Source organism: Lagenorhynchus albirostris, chromosome 20 (genome assembly GCF_949774975.1).
Source record: "Lagenorhynchus albirostris chromosome 20, mLagAlb1.1, whole genome shotgun sequence".
Lineage (NCBI taxonomy): Eukaryota > Metazoa > Chordata > Mammalia > Artiodactyla > Delphinidae > Lagenorhynchus > Lagenorhynchus albirostris.
The window spans coordinates 6,997,274-7,012,019 of NC_083114.1; the positions used below are offsets into that span (position 1 = coordinate 6,997,274).

Genomic DNA, 14,746 nt, shown 5'->3' on the forward strand with positions numbered 1-14,746 from the left:
CCTGAGAATGTGCATGGAGCCCAGGGGTGACTGGGCATTTCATACATACCTGACTTGTCCAAAGACCCCAGGAGGAGGACCATGGAGCAGTGGGCTTCCTGGAGGAATGTTACTATGAAAAAAGCAAGGGCTTCCCTGGTGGCACAGTGGTTAAGAATCCACCTGCCAATGCAGGGGACATGGGTTCGAGCCCTGGTCCGGGAAGATCCCACATGCGGCGAAGCAACTAAGCCCGTGCGCCACAACTACCGAGCCTGCGCTCTAGAGCCCGCGTGCCATAACTACAGAAGCCTGCGTGCCTAGAGCCCATGCCCCACAACAAGAGAAGCCCACGCACGGCCACAAAGAGTAGCCCCCGCTCGCCGCAACTAGAGAAAGCCCATGCGCAGCAACGAAGACCCAACACAGCCAAAAAAAAAAAAAAAAAAAAAGCAGATGACATACATTTTTAAAAAGGAATTCCCATCACATTTTGAGCACTGGTCATGTTGGAAGCCTATCTTCCTAAGGTGGCTACTGAGAAACCCAGATTTTATTGCTTAAACTATTACCCATGTGATTTTATGTCTAAGTATCCAACTTTACATTTTTGGTAAATCTATTGCTAAAAGTGAGTAAGTTGGCGAAAACTCAGCTTTTTTCCTTCCTACGTAGGGAAAAACCCAGTTCTCTCCTACTGCGTGTTTCTTTCCTGTGAACTTCCTTTACCACTCACATAGACGCTTCGTTTTTGATACTTCTGGTCACCAAATGTGTGGAGGTTTTTCCTCACAACGACAAGCAATTCTCTGCAACACCAGCTGGGTGTCCTACAATTTAAGTCAACTCGGACACTATCTACCCAGAGATGCCAAGTACAAGCAGTAGGTCCCTGGTGCCCTACAACCTCTGACCTACTGGGCTACAAATCGAACGTTCGCACAACCCCGTCCTCAGGTTTAATTAATTTGCTGAAGGGGCTCACAGAATTCAGGAAAACACTTACTCACGTTTACCAGTTTATTAAAGGATATGATAAAGGATACAGATGAACAGCCAGATGAAGAGATACAGGGGGCAAGGGAGGGTCCCAAGTGCAGGAGCTTCCGTTCCCATCGGGCTGGCGTGTGTCACCCTATCGGTATGTGGATGTGTTCTCCAACCCGGAAGCTCTCAGAACCACCTACGATCGGGATTTTATGGAGGCTTCCCATGTAGGCACGATCGATCATTAACTCCATTTCCAGCCCCTCTCCCCTCTCTGGAGGATGCGGGGAGAGGACTGAAAATCCCAAGCTCCTAATCGTGGCTTGGTCTTTCTGGTGACCAGCCCCCATCCAGGAGCGCACCCAGAGTCACCTCAACAGAACAACAGATGCCCCTAGTACCCTTATCACTAAGGAAAATTACAAAGGCTTTAGAAGCTCTGTGCCAGGAAACAGGGACAGAGACCAATATATATATTTTCTATTACCTCACAGTGAGCTACATTTATATACATGCAATTTCATTCCATGCTCTTTTGTTCAACAAATACTAAATTAGCACCTACCATATGTCGAGCACTGTTCTGTCATCGCACCAAACAGACCAACAGCCTTGTTCTCACAGTACTTACATCCCAGTGTTCCTAGTAACAGAGTGACAGCACCAAAGAAGTTGTCCTTGACTCCTACAGATGATGGAGTCATTGGGATGTACTAGTAAATGCTGAGGATAGTCTGTTATCCTCCTTCCAGCCTATGGGCATCTTCTCCATCCTGGAAGAGGAGTGCATGTTCCCCAAGGCCACAGACACCTCCTTCAAGAACAAGCTGTATGACCAGCACTTGGGCAAGTCCAACAACTTCCAGAAGCCCAAGCCTGCCAAAGGCAAGGCTGAGGCCCACTTCTCCCTGGTCCACTACGCAGGCACTGTGGACTACAACGTTGCCGGGTGGCTGGACCAGAACAAGGAACCCCTGAACGAGATGGTGGTCGGCCTGTACCAGAAGTCTTCGCTGAAGCTGCTGTCCTTCCTTTTTTCCAACTATGCTGGTGCAGAAGCAGGTGAAATTTTTTTTTAATTCCCCCTGTGGAAACTCTGTGTAATTACTCATAACTCATGAAGAACCAGTAGCTGGACATGAGCTTCACGTTGAGCTTGATTTATTTGTCTGTCTCTGATCTCTGTTTTTCTTTCTCCTACTTCTATTCTTCCTCTTCCTTAAGAGATCAAGCTCTAACCATATGACCCAGCATTTCCACTCCTGGGTATATATCCAAAAAAAAAAAACAAAAACACTAATTGGAAAAGATACAGGCACTCCAATATTCATAGCAGCATTATTTACAATTGCCAAGGTATGGAAGCAACCTAAGTGTCCATCACCAGATAAATGGATAAAGAAGATGTGAGATATATATATATATATATATATATATATATATATATAATGGAATATTACTCAGCCATAGAAAAGAATGAAATTTTGCCATTTGCAGCAACATGGATGGACTTGGAGGGCATTATGCTAAGTGAAATAAGTCAGACAGAGAAAGATAAATACTGTATGATATCACTTACATGTGGAATCTAAAAAGTATAACCAACTGGTGAATAAAACAAATAAGAAGCAGACTCACAGATATAGAGAACAAACTAGTGGTTACCAGTGGGGAGAGGGAAGGGGGAGGGGCAATACAAGGGTGGGAGGGAAAAAGGGTTATTATGAGATTATATGAAATGACGTTGTGAAACTTGTGAAAATTGTAAAGCACTGTAGAATTTAAAGAAATTTTCATTCAATAAAAAATAAATTAATGTTTTTAAGTTGAAAAAAAAATTTTTTTAAAGAGATTAGGTTCTACGGAGGTGAACAGGGCCTCCCAGTGGACACAATAGCCAATACCACATTCTTTAATAGGTTTTTTTTTACTGAGATATAATTCATATAGCATAAAATTCACCCTTTAAAAAATTCAGTGGTGGGACTTCCCTGGTGGTGCAGTGGTTAAGAATCCGCCTGCCAATGCAGGGGACATGGGTTTGAGCCCTGGTCCGGGAAGATCCCACATGCCGTGGAGCAACTAAGCCCCTGCGCCACAGCTACTGAGCCTGCGCTCTAGAGCCCGTGCTCCGCAAGGAGAGAAGCCACCGCAATGAGAAGCCCACGCACCACCATGAAGAGGAGTCCCCGCTCACCACAGCTAGTGAAAGCCCGTGCACAGCAACGAAGACCCAACACAGCCAAAAATAAAATAAATAAATAAATTTATCAAAAAAAAAAATTCAGCGGTTTTTGGTATATTTATGGGTTGTGCAACCATTACCAGTACGTAATTGCAGAACATTTTCATCACACCAGTAACCCTTTAGCAGTCACTTTCCACCTGCCTCCTTCCCAGCTTGTGGCAGTTGCCAAACTACTTTCTGTCTCTATGAATTTGCCCATGCTGGATGTTTCATGTAAGTGGAATCATACACTGTATGGTCTTTTGTGTCTGGCTTCTTTCACTTAGCTTAACGTTCTTCAGGCGTCCATGTTGCGGCAAGTGTCAGCAATTCATTTCTTTTTATAGGTGAATAATATTCCACTGCGTGGATCTTAACACAGTTTTGTCTTTCCACTCATCAGTTGATGGACCTTTATGTTTTCTCTACTTTTGGGTACTATGAATAATGCTGCTATGAACATTTTATAGAAGTTTCTATGTGGATATTGTTAATGCTTTGGGGTACATACCTAGGAATGGAACTACTGAATCATATGGTAACTCTATGTTTAACTTTTGGAGGAACTTCCAGACCATTTTCCCAAATGGCTGCACAAGCCAGTATCACTTATTAAGATTACCTATATATTTTTAAAGTAATTTCCAGAATAAGGTTTAAAAATTATGGACTATTTTAAATGCATTAATTTAACAGATTAATGCTTTTAATTCATGCAATATAATCATTCATTAGATAATTTTTTACAATTAATGTCTAGTGTATTGGGCAGTATAATATAAAGATGGGCATAACTTTAAACTTGAATGATGAACACCATCGTCTTCAAATCTAATTAGGGCATCTCTATAACTGTATTGCATAACCTGACTTAGCAATGATGCCAGGACTCTAAACGTAAGTTCCTGTGTAGGCATGAACCTGGGGAAGTGGCTCTCCTGCCTCTCCTCCCCCCCCAAACACATGGTCATGCTAGACCCTGGGGACAAAAGGGTGGAGTGAGAGGAGGGTAGGGGAAATGAGACATGAAATTTCCCCAAGGGCTGAATCTTGATTACATATCAGAAGATAAATCTGAAATTGAGCCATTCAGAAAAAGTAGACCCAATATCACTGATGCCTCATTAAGTTGGGCTGTTCCTTTTAGACAAGAAAAAAATGGACTTGTAGAATATTCTGAGAAACTTCAGTTGTTATTACTTTCAGTTACTTCCTCATGAAGAGATAAACAGGGACTCAAGAATTTTTAAAAGGGACACTCATGAAAGAAACCACACTCACCAAGAGGAACATCACAATCTTGCCAACTATTCAGTTGGATTTCATGTCTGATGTCTAAAGGAAAAGATTCTCCTTGGATACAGAGAGCCTAAATTATACTCCCAGTTAAATGCCACCCATATCCCACCCCACTCCGTTCCCACAGTGATAAAAATCAGTGTCCCCAAATCTGAGTAGTTTGGAGGAATTTTAAGAAGCAGAATACAGAAATGAACAAACCAAAAAACCCTCAGCTCTCCTACGTCAAAAGAAAACCAAACTCTCACTTCAGGGTTTGGAGGAAGTGGTTTAGAAAGGCCACCACTGACAAAACGGTACACTGTTAGTGGAGATGTAAATTTGTGAAGCCACTACAGAAAACAGTATGGAGATTCCTTTAAAAATTAAAAATAGAACTACCATATGATCCAGCAACTCCACTTCTGGGTATATACCCAAAGGAAATGAAATGACTATCCCAAAGAGATACCCCCATGTGCATTGCAGCATTATTTAGAATAGCCAAGACATGGAAATGATCTAAGTGTCCATTGATGGATAAATGGATAAAGAAAAGGTCATATATAATGGAATATTATTCAGCCATAGAAAAGAATGAAATCTTGCCATTGGCAACAATGGACCTTGAGGGCATTATGCTATGTGAAATAAATCAGACACAGAAAGACAGATCCTGTATAATCTCATGTATATGTGGAATCTTAAAAAACCAAACTCATAGAAACAGAGATCAGATCTGTGGTTGCCAGAGGTGGCGGCTGAGAGGTGGGAGAACTGGGGGAAAGGGGTTAAAAGGTACAAACTTCCAGTTATGACATAAGTAAGTTCTGTGGTTGTAAAGTACAGCATGGTAACTGTAGTTAATTACACTGTGCTGTATATTTGAAAGTTGCTAAGAGAGTAGAGCTTAAAAGCTCTCATCATAAGAAAAAGAAACTGTAAGTGAAGGGATAGATGTTAAGTAGACTTAATGCTGTGATCATTCTGCAATATATACATATATCAAATCATTATGTTGTACACCTTAAACATATACAGTGTTATATGTCAGTTACATCTCAATAAAACTGGTGGGGCAGGTGGGTAGGAAAGGCCACCACTATGTCCTCAGGACTCACCAGACACACCCTCTGTGTCCGTCTCCAGGCGACGCCAGGGTGAGCAAGAAGGGCGGGAAGAAGAAGGGCTCCTCTTTCCAGACTGTGTCCACTGTGTTCAGGGTTTGTTTTTTGGCAACTTCCACATTCGGTTGTATTTCTGCCCAGTGCAATGGCGTTTGCTAAGGTAAATGTGCTTCTTCTGGTTTGTGTCCCAGGAAAATTTAAACAAATTGATGGCCAATTTAAGAAGCACCCGTCCTCACTTTGTGCGATGTCTGATTCCCAAGACTCCTGGTGAGTGAGAATCCCTCAGAGCAGGACTCCCTGAAATGTATGCAAAGTTCTGTGGGTGTGGGTATGGGTGTACATGTGTCTGTGTGCACGTGCGTGTGTGTTTCCCTGGGGACAGGATCATGATAGCCTTTATCACTTCTCAGTCTATGAAATAGGGCTGCCAGATTTAGCAAATTAAAACCACGAGACACCCCATTAAATTCGAATTTCAGATGAGACAGTGAAAAATTTCTTAGTATAAATATGACCCATGCAATATTTGGGATATACTTATACTAAAAAAAAAAGTATTTACTGTTTCTCTGAAATTCAAATTCAACTGGGCAGCCTGGGCATATTTTATCTGGCATTCCTACTATGAAATTATATCCAAAATGTTATGTACATATATAGGTGCATTAAATCCATACCTTTCATAAGATTCTTAAAAACCTTTCCCCCCAAAGTGAAGAGCCACTATATTTGGCAAATAATCAGCTTAGGTGTTCCATAATAAAAACAGCATCAATAACAACTGTTTTCTGAGCCTAATGCAGTCCCATTATTATGTTATCTCTACTGTTTACAGCAGTTCACTGCAAGAAAAACATAATCATCTCCATTTTATAAATGAGAAAACTGAGAGTCAGAGACCAGATATATAGACATAGAACACCATGTGGTACAGCAGACCTTTAACCATCAACAATCCTGGATGCACAGATATGGCTGAGTTTCAGGGCCATTTGTCACAAAGGAAAGAACAAACCGTCACACAGACTGTGGCTACGAGGCAGCTCTCTCATCAGCCAAGCTGTTGAATCCCAAAGGCTGGGCTTCTGGCATCAAGGTCCTGCTTCAGCAATGTTACAAGAGAGCAGAGGAATTAGATGATCAAAGAAAAGATCCCAGCTCCACCTACTACTGCCCAAGGGACCACAGCTGAGTCCTTCAGCTTTCTGGTCTATAAAAGGAGGATTAAAATGGCATTTTCTTTAGGCATTCGCTTAGTTATTAATTCATTTATTTATTGAGTGAGCGCTTATTAAGTGTTGACTCATTTTGTAAATATTAACACATTTAACCCGCCTTAGAGGGCTGTTGTGAGGATTAAATAAGCCAGTACACGTAAAGCATTTGAAACAGGTCCCATCACAGGAACAAAACAATTGTAACTATGTATGTGGACGGACGTTAACCAGACTTATTTTGGTGATCATCTCACAATATATACAAATATCGAATCAATACGTTGTACAGCTGAAACTAGTAAAATGTTACATGCCAATTACACCTCAATGTTTTTTAAATGCTGGTAGACAGCACTACAACAATAGTTGTAGGTGAATTTAAATAAACTCTGTCAGTTCATGATTAAAGAGGTAGACCAAAATATATAAGAGTGGGGGCTTCCCTGGTGGCTCAGTAGTTGAGAGTCCGCCTGCCGATGCAGGGGACACGTGCCCCGGTCCGGGAAGATCCCACATGCCGCAGAGCGGCTGGGCCCGTGAGCCATGGCCGCTGAGCCTGCGCGTCCGGAGCCTGTGCTCCGCAACAGGAGAGACCACAACAGTGAGAGGCCCACGTACCGCAAAAAAAAAAAAAAAAAAAAAAAAAAAAAAAGATTATGAAGAGGAGGTGACGCAGACCCTCACCTCCCCACCCTCTTCCTTGGAGCTGACTACGGCTTCCTGCTCTTGTCTGGGGATATTAATTTACTCGGTCACCCCTTTAACCCACATTTACTGAGCTGCAGTTCTGTGCTAGGGCCTCTGCTTGGCACTGGGGATGCAGAAATGAGCCCTGGCCTCCAGGAACCCGTAGAGGAGCAGAAAGCAGACACGTGCGTGGCTAGCTTTAACGCCTATGACAAGCGCAACGTCAGTTATATTCGGGGCGGGGGGGACTCGTTGGGGTTGGCGTGAAAGGGTCAGCAAGAAAGAACTTTCTGAAGGAGGCTTTGCATGGCCTGAGAAAAGGTGGCCTGGGGGGAAGGAGACCGACAAGCAGGTCACATGCCTGGGGCGAGGCGTGGAGGTCCCCACATGCCACATTAAAGAGCCCAGGTTAAATCTTCTAGTTGATGAGGAGCCATGGAGGAGACGAGTGAGAGGATCAGGTTTATAGCTCAGAGCAGTCACTCTGGGGGACTTCCCTGGTGGTCCAGTGGTTAAGACTCCACGCTTCCACGGCAGGGACCATGGGTTCGATCCCTGGTCGGGGAACTAAGATCCCGTGTGCTGCACGGCACGGCCAAACACTCACACACACACACACACACACACACACACACACTGAGAGGTTGCTCTGGCAGCTACAAGAAGAGCAGGCCTGAGAGCACAAGAGGGGCCAAGACCAGGCTGTAACAGAAGTCCAAATAAAAGATGACAAGGACCTGAATTAGGAAAGAGATCATGGGGGAGAGAAGGGGAGGCACTGAAGAAAGCTTGAAGGGCCTTAGGCCTTCAGTAATTCAACAGGAGGAACAGCAGCTCTGATGGCTGGTCCTGTGTGGGAATGTCAGGGAGAGGGGAATTTGATGGAAGCACCGATTCCCCGACATCCCATACGGCTCTACCGTTGTCATCGCCATAACACGCCACCATTACATATTAGTCAAGAATACCTCCCGGGCATCTGTCCCGGCCACGGGAAAGGAAGCCAGCATGGAAACGAAAAAAATCTCAGAGAAGGGACCAGTTTAATGGAAAGAAAAGCGAGTTTTCAGGTTCACGTGAGTTCGATACGAAGCTGTGGAGGATGAAGATTAGGAAACAGTGTCTGTGTCACTGGGACGTAGGCTACAGTCTAAGTTCGGAAAAAAGATCAGTCCTAGAAAGGCAAGAGTCTGGGAGGTGACCAGTGGGCTGGAGACAGGTCCTAGGTGGACACCAACACTTCAGCAGGAAGCAGGAGCCCATATGGCAAAACACAGTGAAACAAGAAAACTGTCTTATCAGGGAATCAAGGGCAAAAGGATTGGGATTGACATATACACACTACTATATATTATAAAATAGATAATAAGAACCTACTATATAGCATGGGGAACTCTACTCAGTACTCTGTCATGACCTATATGGGAAAAGAATCTAAAAAAGAGTGGATATATGTATATGCATAACTGATTCACTTTGCTATACAGCAGAAACTAACACAACATTGTAAATCAACTATATTCCAATAAAAATTCATAAAAAAAAAAAGGTGAGAGTTAACAACTCAAATGTGGGAGAAAGACCCAATAAAATGGGAATGAAAGAAGCTCATCACATTGTAATTGGAGGCCACTGACCACCTTACGCTGAGCATTTTCAGTAGGGTAGTGGGGATGGAGGCCAGGTGGATGGGAGACCCTCAGTGGCCCTGGACCCTCGCTCCCCTCCCAGATTTGCATGTGCTGTTTCCTCTGCTTTTCATTTGCAGAAGGGACTCTGGAGTCCATAGGATCTGCACAGCTTGGCTGTACCTCCTTCCCACCTGGACGGGAAAGGTGAAGGTCATGGGGCCTGGGGGGCAGGTGAGTGGAGACTGGGCCTTGCTATGACCCATTAACCCCAGTCCTAACGATGCACAGGGACTCCATCTGCTGCATCCAGCACAACACCTGATCTTTTATGAACGTCAAGCACTGGCCCTGGATGAACCTGTTCTTCAAGATCGAGCCCCTGATGAAGAGTGCAGAGGCCGAGAAGGAGATGGCCACCATGAAGGAAGGATTTGAGAGAGCCAACGAAGAACTGGCCACACCTGAGGCTCATCGGAAGGAACTGGAGGAGAAAATGGTGTCCCTGCGGCAGGAAAATAATGACCTCCAGCTGCACGTCCAGTCTGTAAGTATCTCCCTGAGACCAGGAGGCCCCACCAGTGTCTATTCAAGAGACAGCAGTGCCACTCAGTGGGCCTACAGAGTATTGCATGACTACCCTGCCAGGGAAGGCGGCCAGCCCTCAGATCACCCTGGAAAACACATCTGCAGAGTGAATTTCTGCTCACTCTGATTTCTCCCTGTCTTCCATAGCGGAGCAAGATGTATTTTGCTGTGGGCATGAGGGGGATGCGTCTGTCATCAGAATAAAAAGCTGTCAGGAATGCACCAGGTCTTTTTAAAAACTGTAAATAAAAAGACATCACTGGAAGTTCCCTGGTTGCCTAGTGGTTAGGATTCCGGGCTTTCACTGCCGTGGCCTGGGTTCAATCACTGGTCAGGGAACTGCGATCCTGCGAGCCGCACAGCGCGGCAATAAATACATAAATATTTAAAATTAAATCATTCAATTCAATGTAGAAAGAGTAACTTTCTATATGTGATTTTCAAGAAAATAATTATACTCTAAAAATGCTTTATATATCCGTAATTCATAAATTACTGTTCATTTCCTTTACAACAAATATAAAATAAAATAAAAATGCTTTAAAGATATGCATTTTTTTATCAAAGAAATAGGGAAAATGAAACCATACAACGAGTAGGTAACACTCTGGCAGCATAATGGTCTCTTTTCACAGAGTTAAGACATTTATCGTTTGCCCTTTTTAATAAACCCCCAACATTTTACTGCTCCCCTTTTCACTTTCCCAGTCAGTACATGCAGCTGTTAGGAACCCTTTCCCAAGCACAGCGGGCAGAACAAGGTTTGGAATCAGATCTCTTGGTTTACATCCCAGATCCCCCACTTGGGAGCTGTGTGACCTTCGGCAGGTGACATCCTTTTTGTGCCTCAGTTTTCTGTAAAATGGGCACAGCAAGAGTAGCCACCTCGCAGGGTTGCTGGGAAGATCAGGTGAGTTCGTGCTTGTACAATGCCAGCACACAGCACACGTTCAACAAACACAGAGGCTATTCCCGCCAGACTCTTTTCATCCTTTACCTCGAAACGTGTGTCCAGTTCTTACAATACTCTGGTAGGAGAAGACACAGTCCCATTACGTTTAAGAGCATAATTAGCTAACCCTGGCCACTCCAAGAGACTCAATACAGAGTCTTCTGGGACACGTATGTATTAAGTGATGACAAAATCACTTATTTTTGTCTATTTGGAGTTTTCAGTTCCGTGGCTTGAGGAGGCAGGGCTCAGGAGACACAGGGTGCACTTTTCTGTGGAGAGTCTAAAAAGGTAGTCATGGTTGGGAACTATTAGTTAGCTTGTGAAAGCACAGAGGAGATGAGTTGTTTTTCAACTCCCGGTAGAAGGAAGAGTAAAATGGCTGGGGGTCCAAACGTGGCAAATTTGCAGAGGCTTCCTGAATGCCATGAACGCCTTTGCTTGAGATTAGCTTAGGTGATTTTCTATTCAGTAGATGACATCCTTAGTGGTTAATAAAAAAAGGACTTGGATGATATATATGTGCGAGTGTGTGCGTGGCCATGACTCACTCCTTGACTTGGGTCCGGATAATGGCCTTTTGGAGGGCAAAGCCCTTCCCTTCTGGGGTTGGTCAAGAGGCTGATCCAAAAATAACAATCTGTAAACAACAAGGTCCTACTGTAGAGCACAGGGAACTCTATTCAATATCCGGTAATAAACCATAATGGAAAAGAATATGAAAAAGATATACATGTATAACTGAATCACTTTGCCGTAGAGCAGACACTCACATGACACTGTAAATCAACTATACTTCAATAAATTCAATTTTTTAAAAGACATCACGATCTGGTTCTTTCAGGAAACAGAAAGCCTGATGGATGCCGAGGAACGGTGCGAGGGGCTCATCAAAAGGAAGATTCAGCTGGAGGCCAAAGTGAAGGAGCTAAACGAGAGGCTGGAAGAGGAGGGGGGGATGAATTCTGAACTGGTTGCCAAGAAGAGGAACCTGGAAGATAAATGCTCCTCCCTCAAAAGAGACACTGACGACCTGGCGCTGACCCTTACCGAGGTGGAGAAGGAGAAGCACGCCACGGAGAACAAGGTGAGCACGCCCAGCCCCCGCCAGGAGGAGAGAGGCGGGGAAGGAGCCCGTTCACCCAACATTGTCCAGAAGTGAGAGGGGAGCCAGTGGACGGGCAGTTACATTCCAGCGAGTCCGCCTCTGCCCTGTTCTAGACCCCATGGGCTCTTCCCCCGCTCCGGCTGCCTGCCTGGTTGCACCACAAACTTCTAGCCCTTACCCTTCCTCCACAAGCCAAGAGATGCTTCAGGAGAAGCATGTGGTACAGGGGGAGCCGACAAATGTGCCTACAGGGCCAGGCAGATGATGAGGGAAGCAGGTGATGAAGAAGGCAGAAAGTGGACCACACCAGGGATTGGCAGGGAGGTTAGAGGCACAGGAACCCTCGTGCATGCACGAGGTTAGAGGCACAGGGACCCTCGTTCATGCACGAGGTTAGAGGCACAGGGACCCTCGTGCATTACTGGTAGAGTGTAGACTGATGCAGCCTTCGGGAACGCCATCTGGAAATTCTTAGTCGAATGAAGAATCCACACATCCGGACTTCCCTGGTGGCGCAGTGGTTACGAATCCACCTGCCGATGCAGGGGACACAGGTTTGAGCCCTGGTCTGGGAAGCCCCCACAGGCCGTGGAGCAACTAAGCCCGTGCGCCACAACTACTGAGCCTGCGCTCTACAGCCCGCGAGCCACAACTACTGCAGCCCGCGTGCCACAACTACTGTGCCCCTGCGCCTAGAGTCCATGCTCTGCAACAAAGAGAAGCCACCGCAATGAGAAGCCTGTGCACTGCAACGAAGAGTAGCCCCTGCTCGCCGCAACTAGAGAAAGCCCGTGCACAGCAACGAAGACCCGACGCAGCCAAAAATAAGTAAAAAAAAAAAAAAAAAAAAGAATCCTTCAACCCAGTGATTCTGCTCCTGGGTATACAGACCAGGGAATTCTTCTGCCAGGTCCACGAGGGGACATGTATGAAGATGTTCATGGCAGTGTGGCTTGTGGTGGGGGGTGCTGGAGGCAAGATCGGGTCCACCCTGGAGGGATGGAGGGGTACGGGGCAGAGGACGCACGGCAGGGTATACTACACAGCCATCAGGGCAACAAGATGGATGTAAAAGAGGACAAAGGAAGAAAGAGAAATATACAGCATGGTACCATTTATGTAGACTAAAATCACACGCACACAAAATCACATACACTTTACAAAAGTAAATGAAAAACACAATCCACGATTCACACCATAATGGTTGCCAGTGAGACAGAGGCAAGGATGAGGTTGGCCAGGTGTGAGATGACCCGCGTCAGTGTGGGACAGACAACCGGGCGTTGATAGGGAGGTGATAGGGAGGGGTGGGGACTGCGGCGAACTGGAGAGCACTTGCCCTGCCCCCAGGTGGCAGCCAGGGCCCCGCGCCAGCCAGCTGGTGCCCGGTAGCCATGTGAGTCCAGCACTGCCAGAGCTTCCAATTTTCCTTGAGAAACCAGACATCCCAGATTTTATGTGAAATCTCATGTTTTTTCAACGTTTATTCAAAAGTTGTAAACTATTATGTGGCCAGATTTGGCCCATAGGTCAGGAATTACCAACCTCTGAGCTGGCAGAGCGTCATACATGGAGAAAAGTTCAATTTAACGCCTTAAAATCTCTGCGGTTGGTGCCGCTGTCCTGCTTCCTGACACACAGGACTCCTGTTCCGGCTTTTCCTGCATAGCACCTCATGCCTGTCCTTCTTCCCCTTCCTGCCTCATTCTAAACCCCGGGTCAGCTAATAAACAAATCCCCATGGATGTATTGCGATGAATATAGACTGTTGTGTTCCTTCCAGAGGCGGCATATTTGCATTTATCAGTGTCCTTCCTTGTACCATATAACACCCTCTTTAAAGGAATCAGCCTTTAGGGGAGGGTTTGAGGCTCTGTGATAGGCCAGTGAGGACTGAAAAAACCCAGAGGCTGCCAATTTCAGGATGATGCAGCCAACACTGTGAGCACCTGCTGCGGAGGCAAAGAAGCAGTAGCCAAAAAAAGTCACAGAAAAGGGGAAAAAAAGAATCAACAGCCTTTGCCAGAAGCTTCTGGTTTAATTGTCTGAACTTTCAATTGGTGTTGATACTCTCTTAGGTAAAGAATCTTTCAGAAGAAATGACAGCGCTTGAAGAAAACATTTCCAAACTGACCAAAGAGAAGAAATCTCTGCAGGAAGCCCATCAGCAAACATTGGAGGGTCTTCAGGTTGAAGAAGACAAAGCCAGTGGTCTCACCAAAATAAAAGTCAGGCTGGAGCAGCAAGCAGACGACGTGAGGATATCACCAAAATAAAAGTCAGGCTGGAGCAGCAAGCAGACGATGTGAGGCTATTTTATTACTATGCCCTAACATTGATTACTTGTGGAAGCGCAGGCAGGATGGGGTCTACACAGGACGCAGGGGTTGAGAGTTCCGACTCTAGAGCCAGAATCCCCGAGTTCAGATCTCAGCCCATTCCAAGTGAATCTGGAATGCTGAGTGAGCCACTTAACTCATGAAGCCTCAGTCCCCACCTTGTGAAATGGAGATACAATTAGCTCTACCTTGGAGGGTTTGCTGGAAAGCTCTACCTCGGAGGGTATGCGTGGAAAGCTCAGCACGTAGAGGGTGTTCAGTAAAATGTTAGCTGCTAGTGTCATCATCATCACTAGCATCCCCTTGAATGTAGGTCTTTGGGTTCCGAAAGCTCCAATCCTGTTCTAATTTTGTTAAAAGTGAGTTCCAGGGCTTTCCTGGTGGCGCAGTGGTTGAGAGTCCGCCTGCCGATGCAGGGGACACGGGTTCGTGCCCCGGTCCGGGAAGATCCCACATGCCGCGGAGCGGCTGGGCCCGTGAGCCGTGGCCGCTGAGCCTGCGCGTCCGGAGCCTGTGCTCCGCAACGGGAGAGGCCACAACAGTGAGAGGCCCGCGTACCGCAAAAAAAAAAAAAAAAAAAAAAAAAAAAAAAAAAAAAAATTACTATACTTTAAGAAGATCCCATG

General features: G+C 45.5%; 1 protein-coding gene across 1 annotated transcript in view; it reads left to right on the plus strand.

Moving 5' to 3' along the window:
* Positions 1-14,746, plus strand: part of LOC132511474 (myosin-4-like) — a 43,343-nt gene that overhangs the window by 15,655 nt on the left and 12,942 nt on the right. The window contains 7 exon segments of the mRNA XM_060134653.1: positions 1,719-2,028; positions 5,621-5,694; positions 5,790-5,868; positions 9,274-9,340; positions 9,425-9,680; positions 11,518-11,760; positions 13,860-14,036. Coding sequence (XP_059990636.1) covers positions 1,719-2,028; positions 5,621-5,694; positions 5,790-5,868; positions 9,274-9,340; positions 9,425-9,680; positions 11,518-11,760; positions 13,860-14,036 — 1,206 coding nt within the window.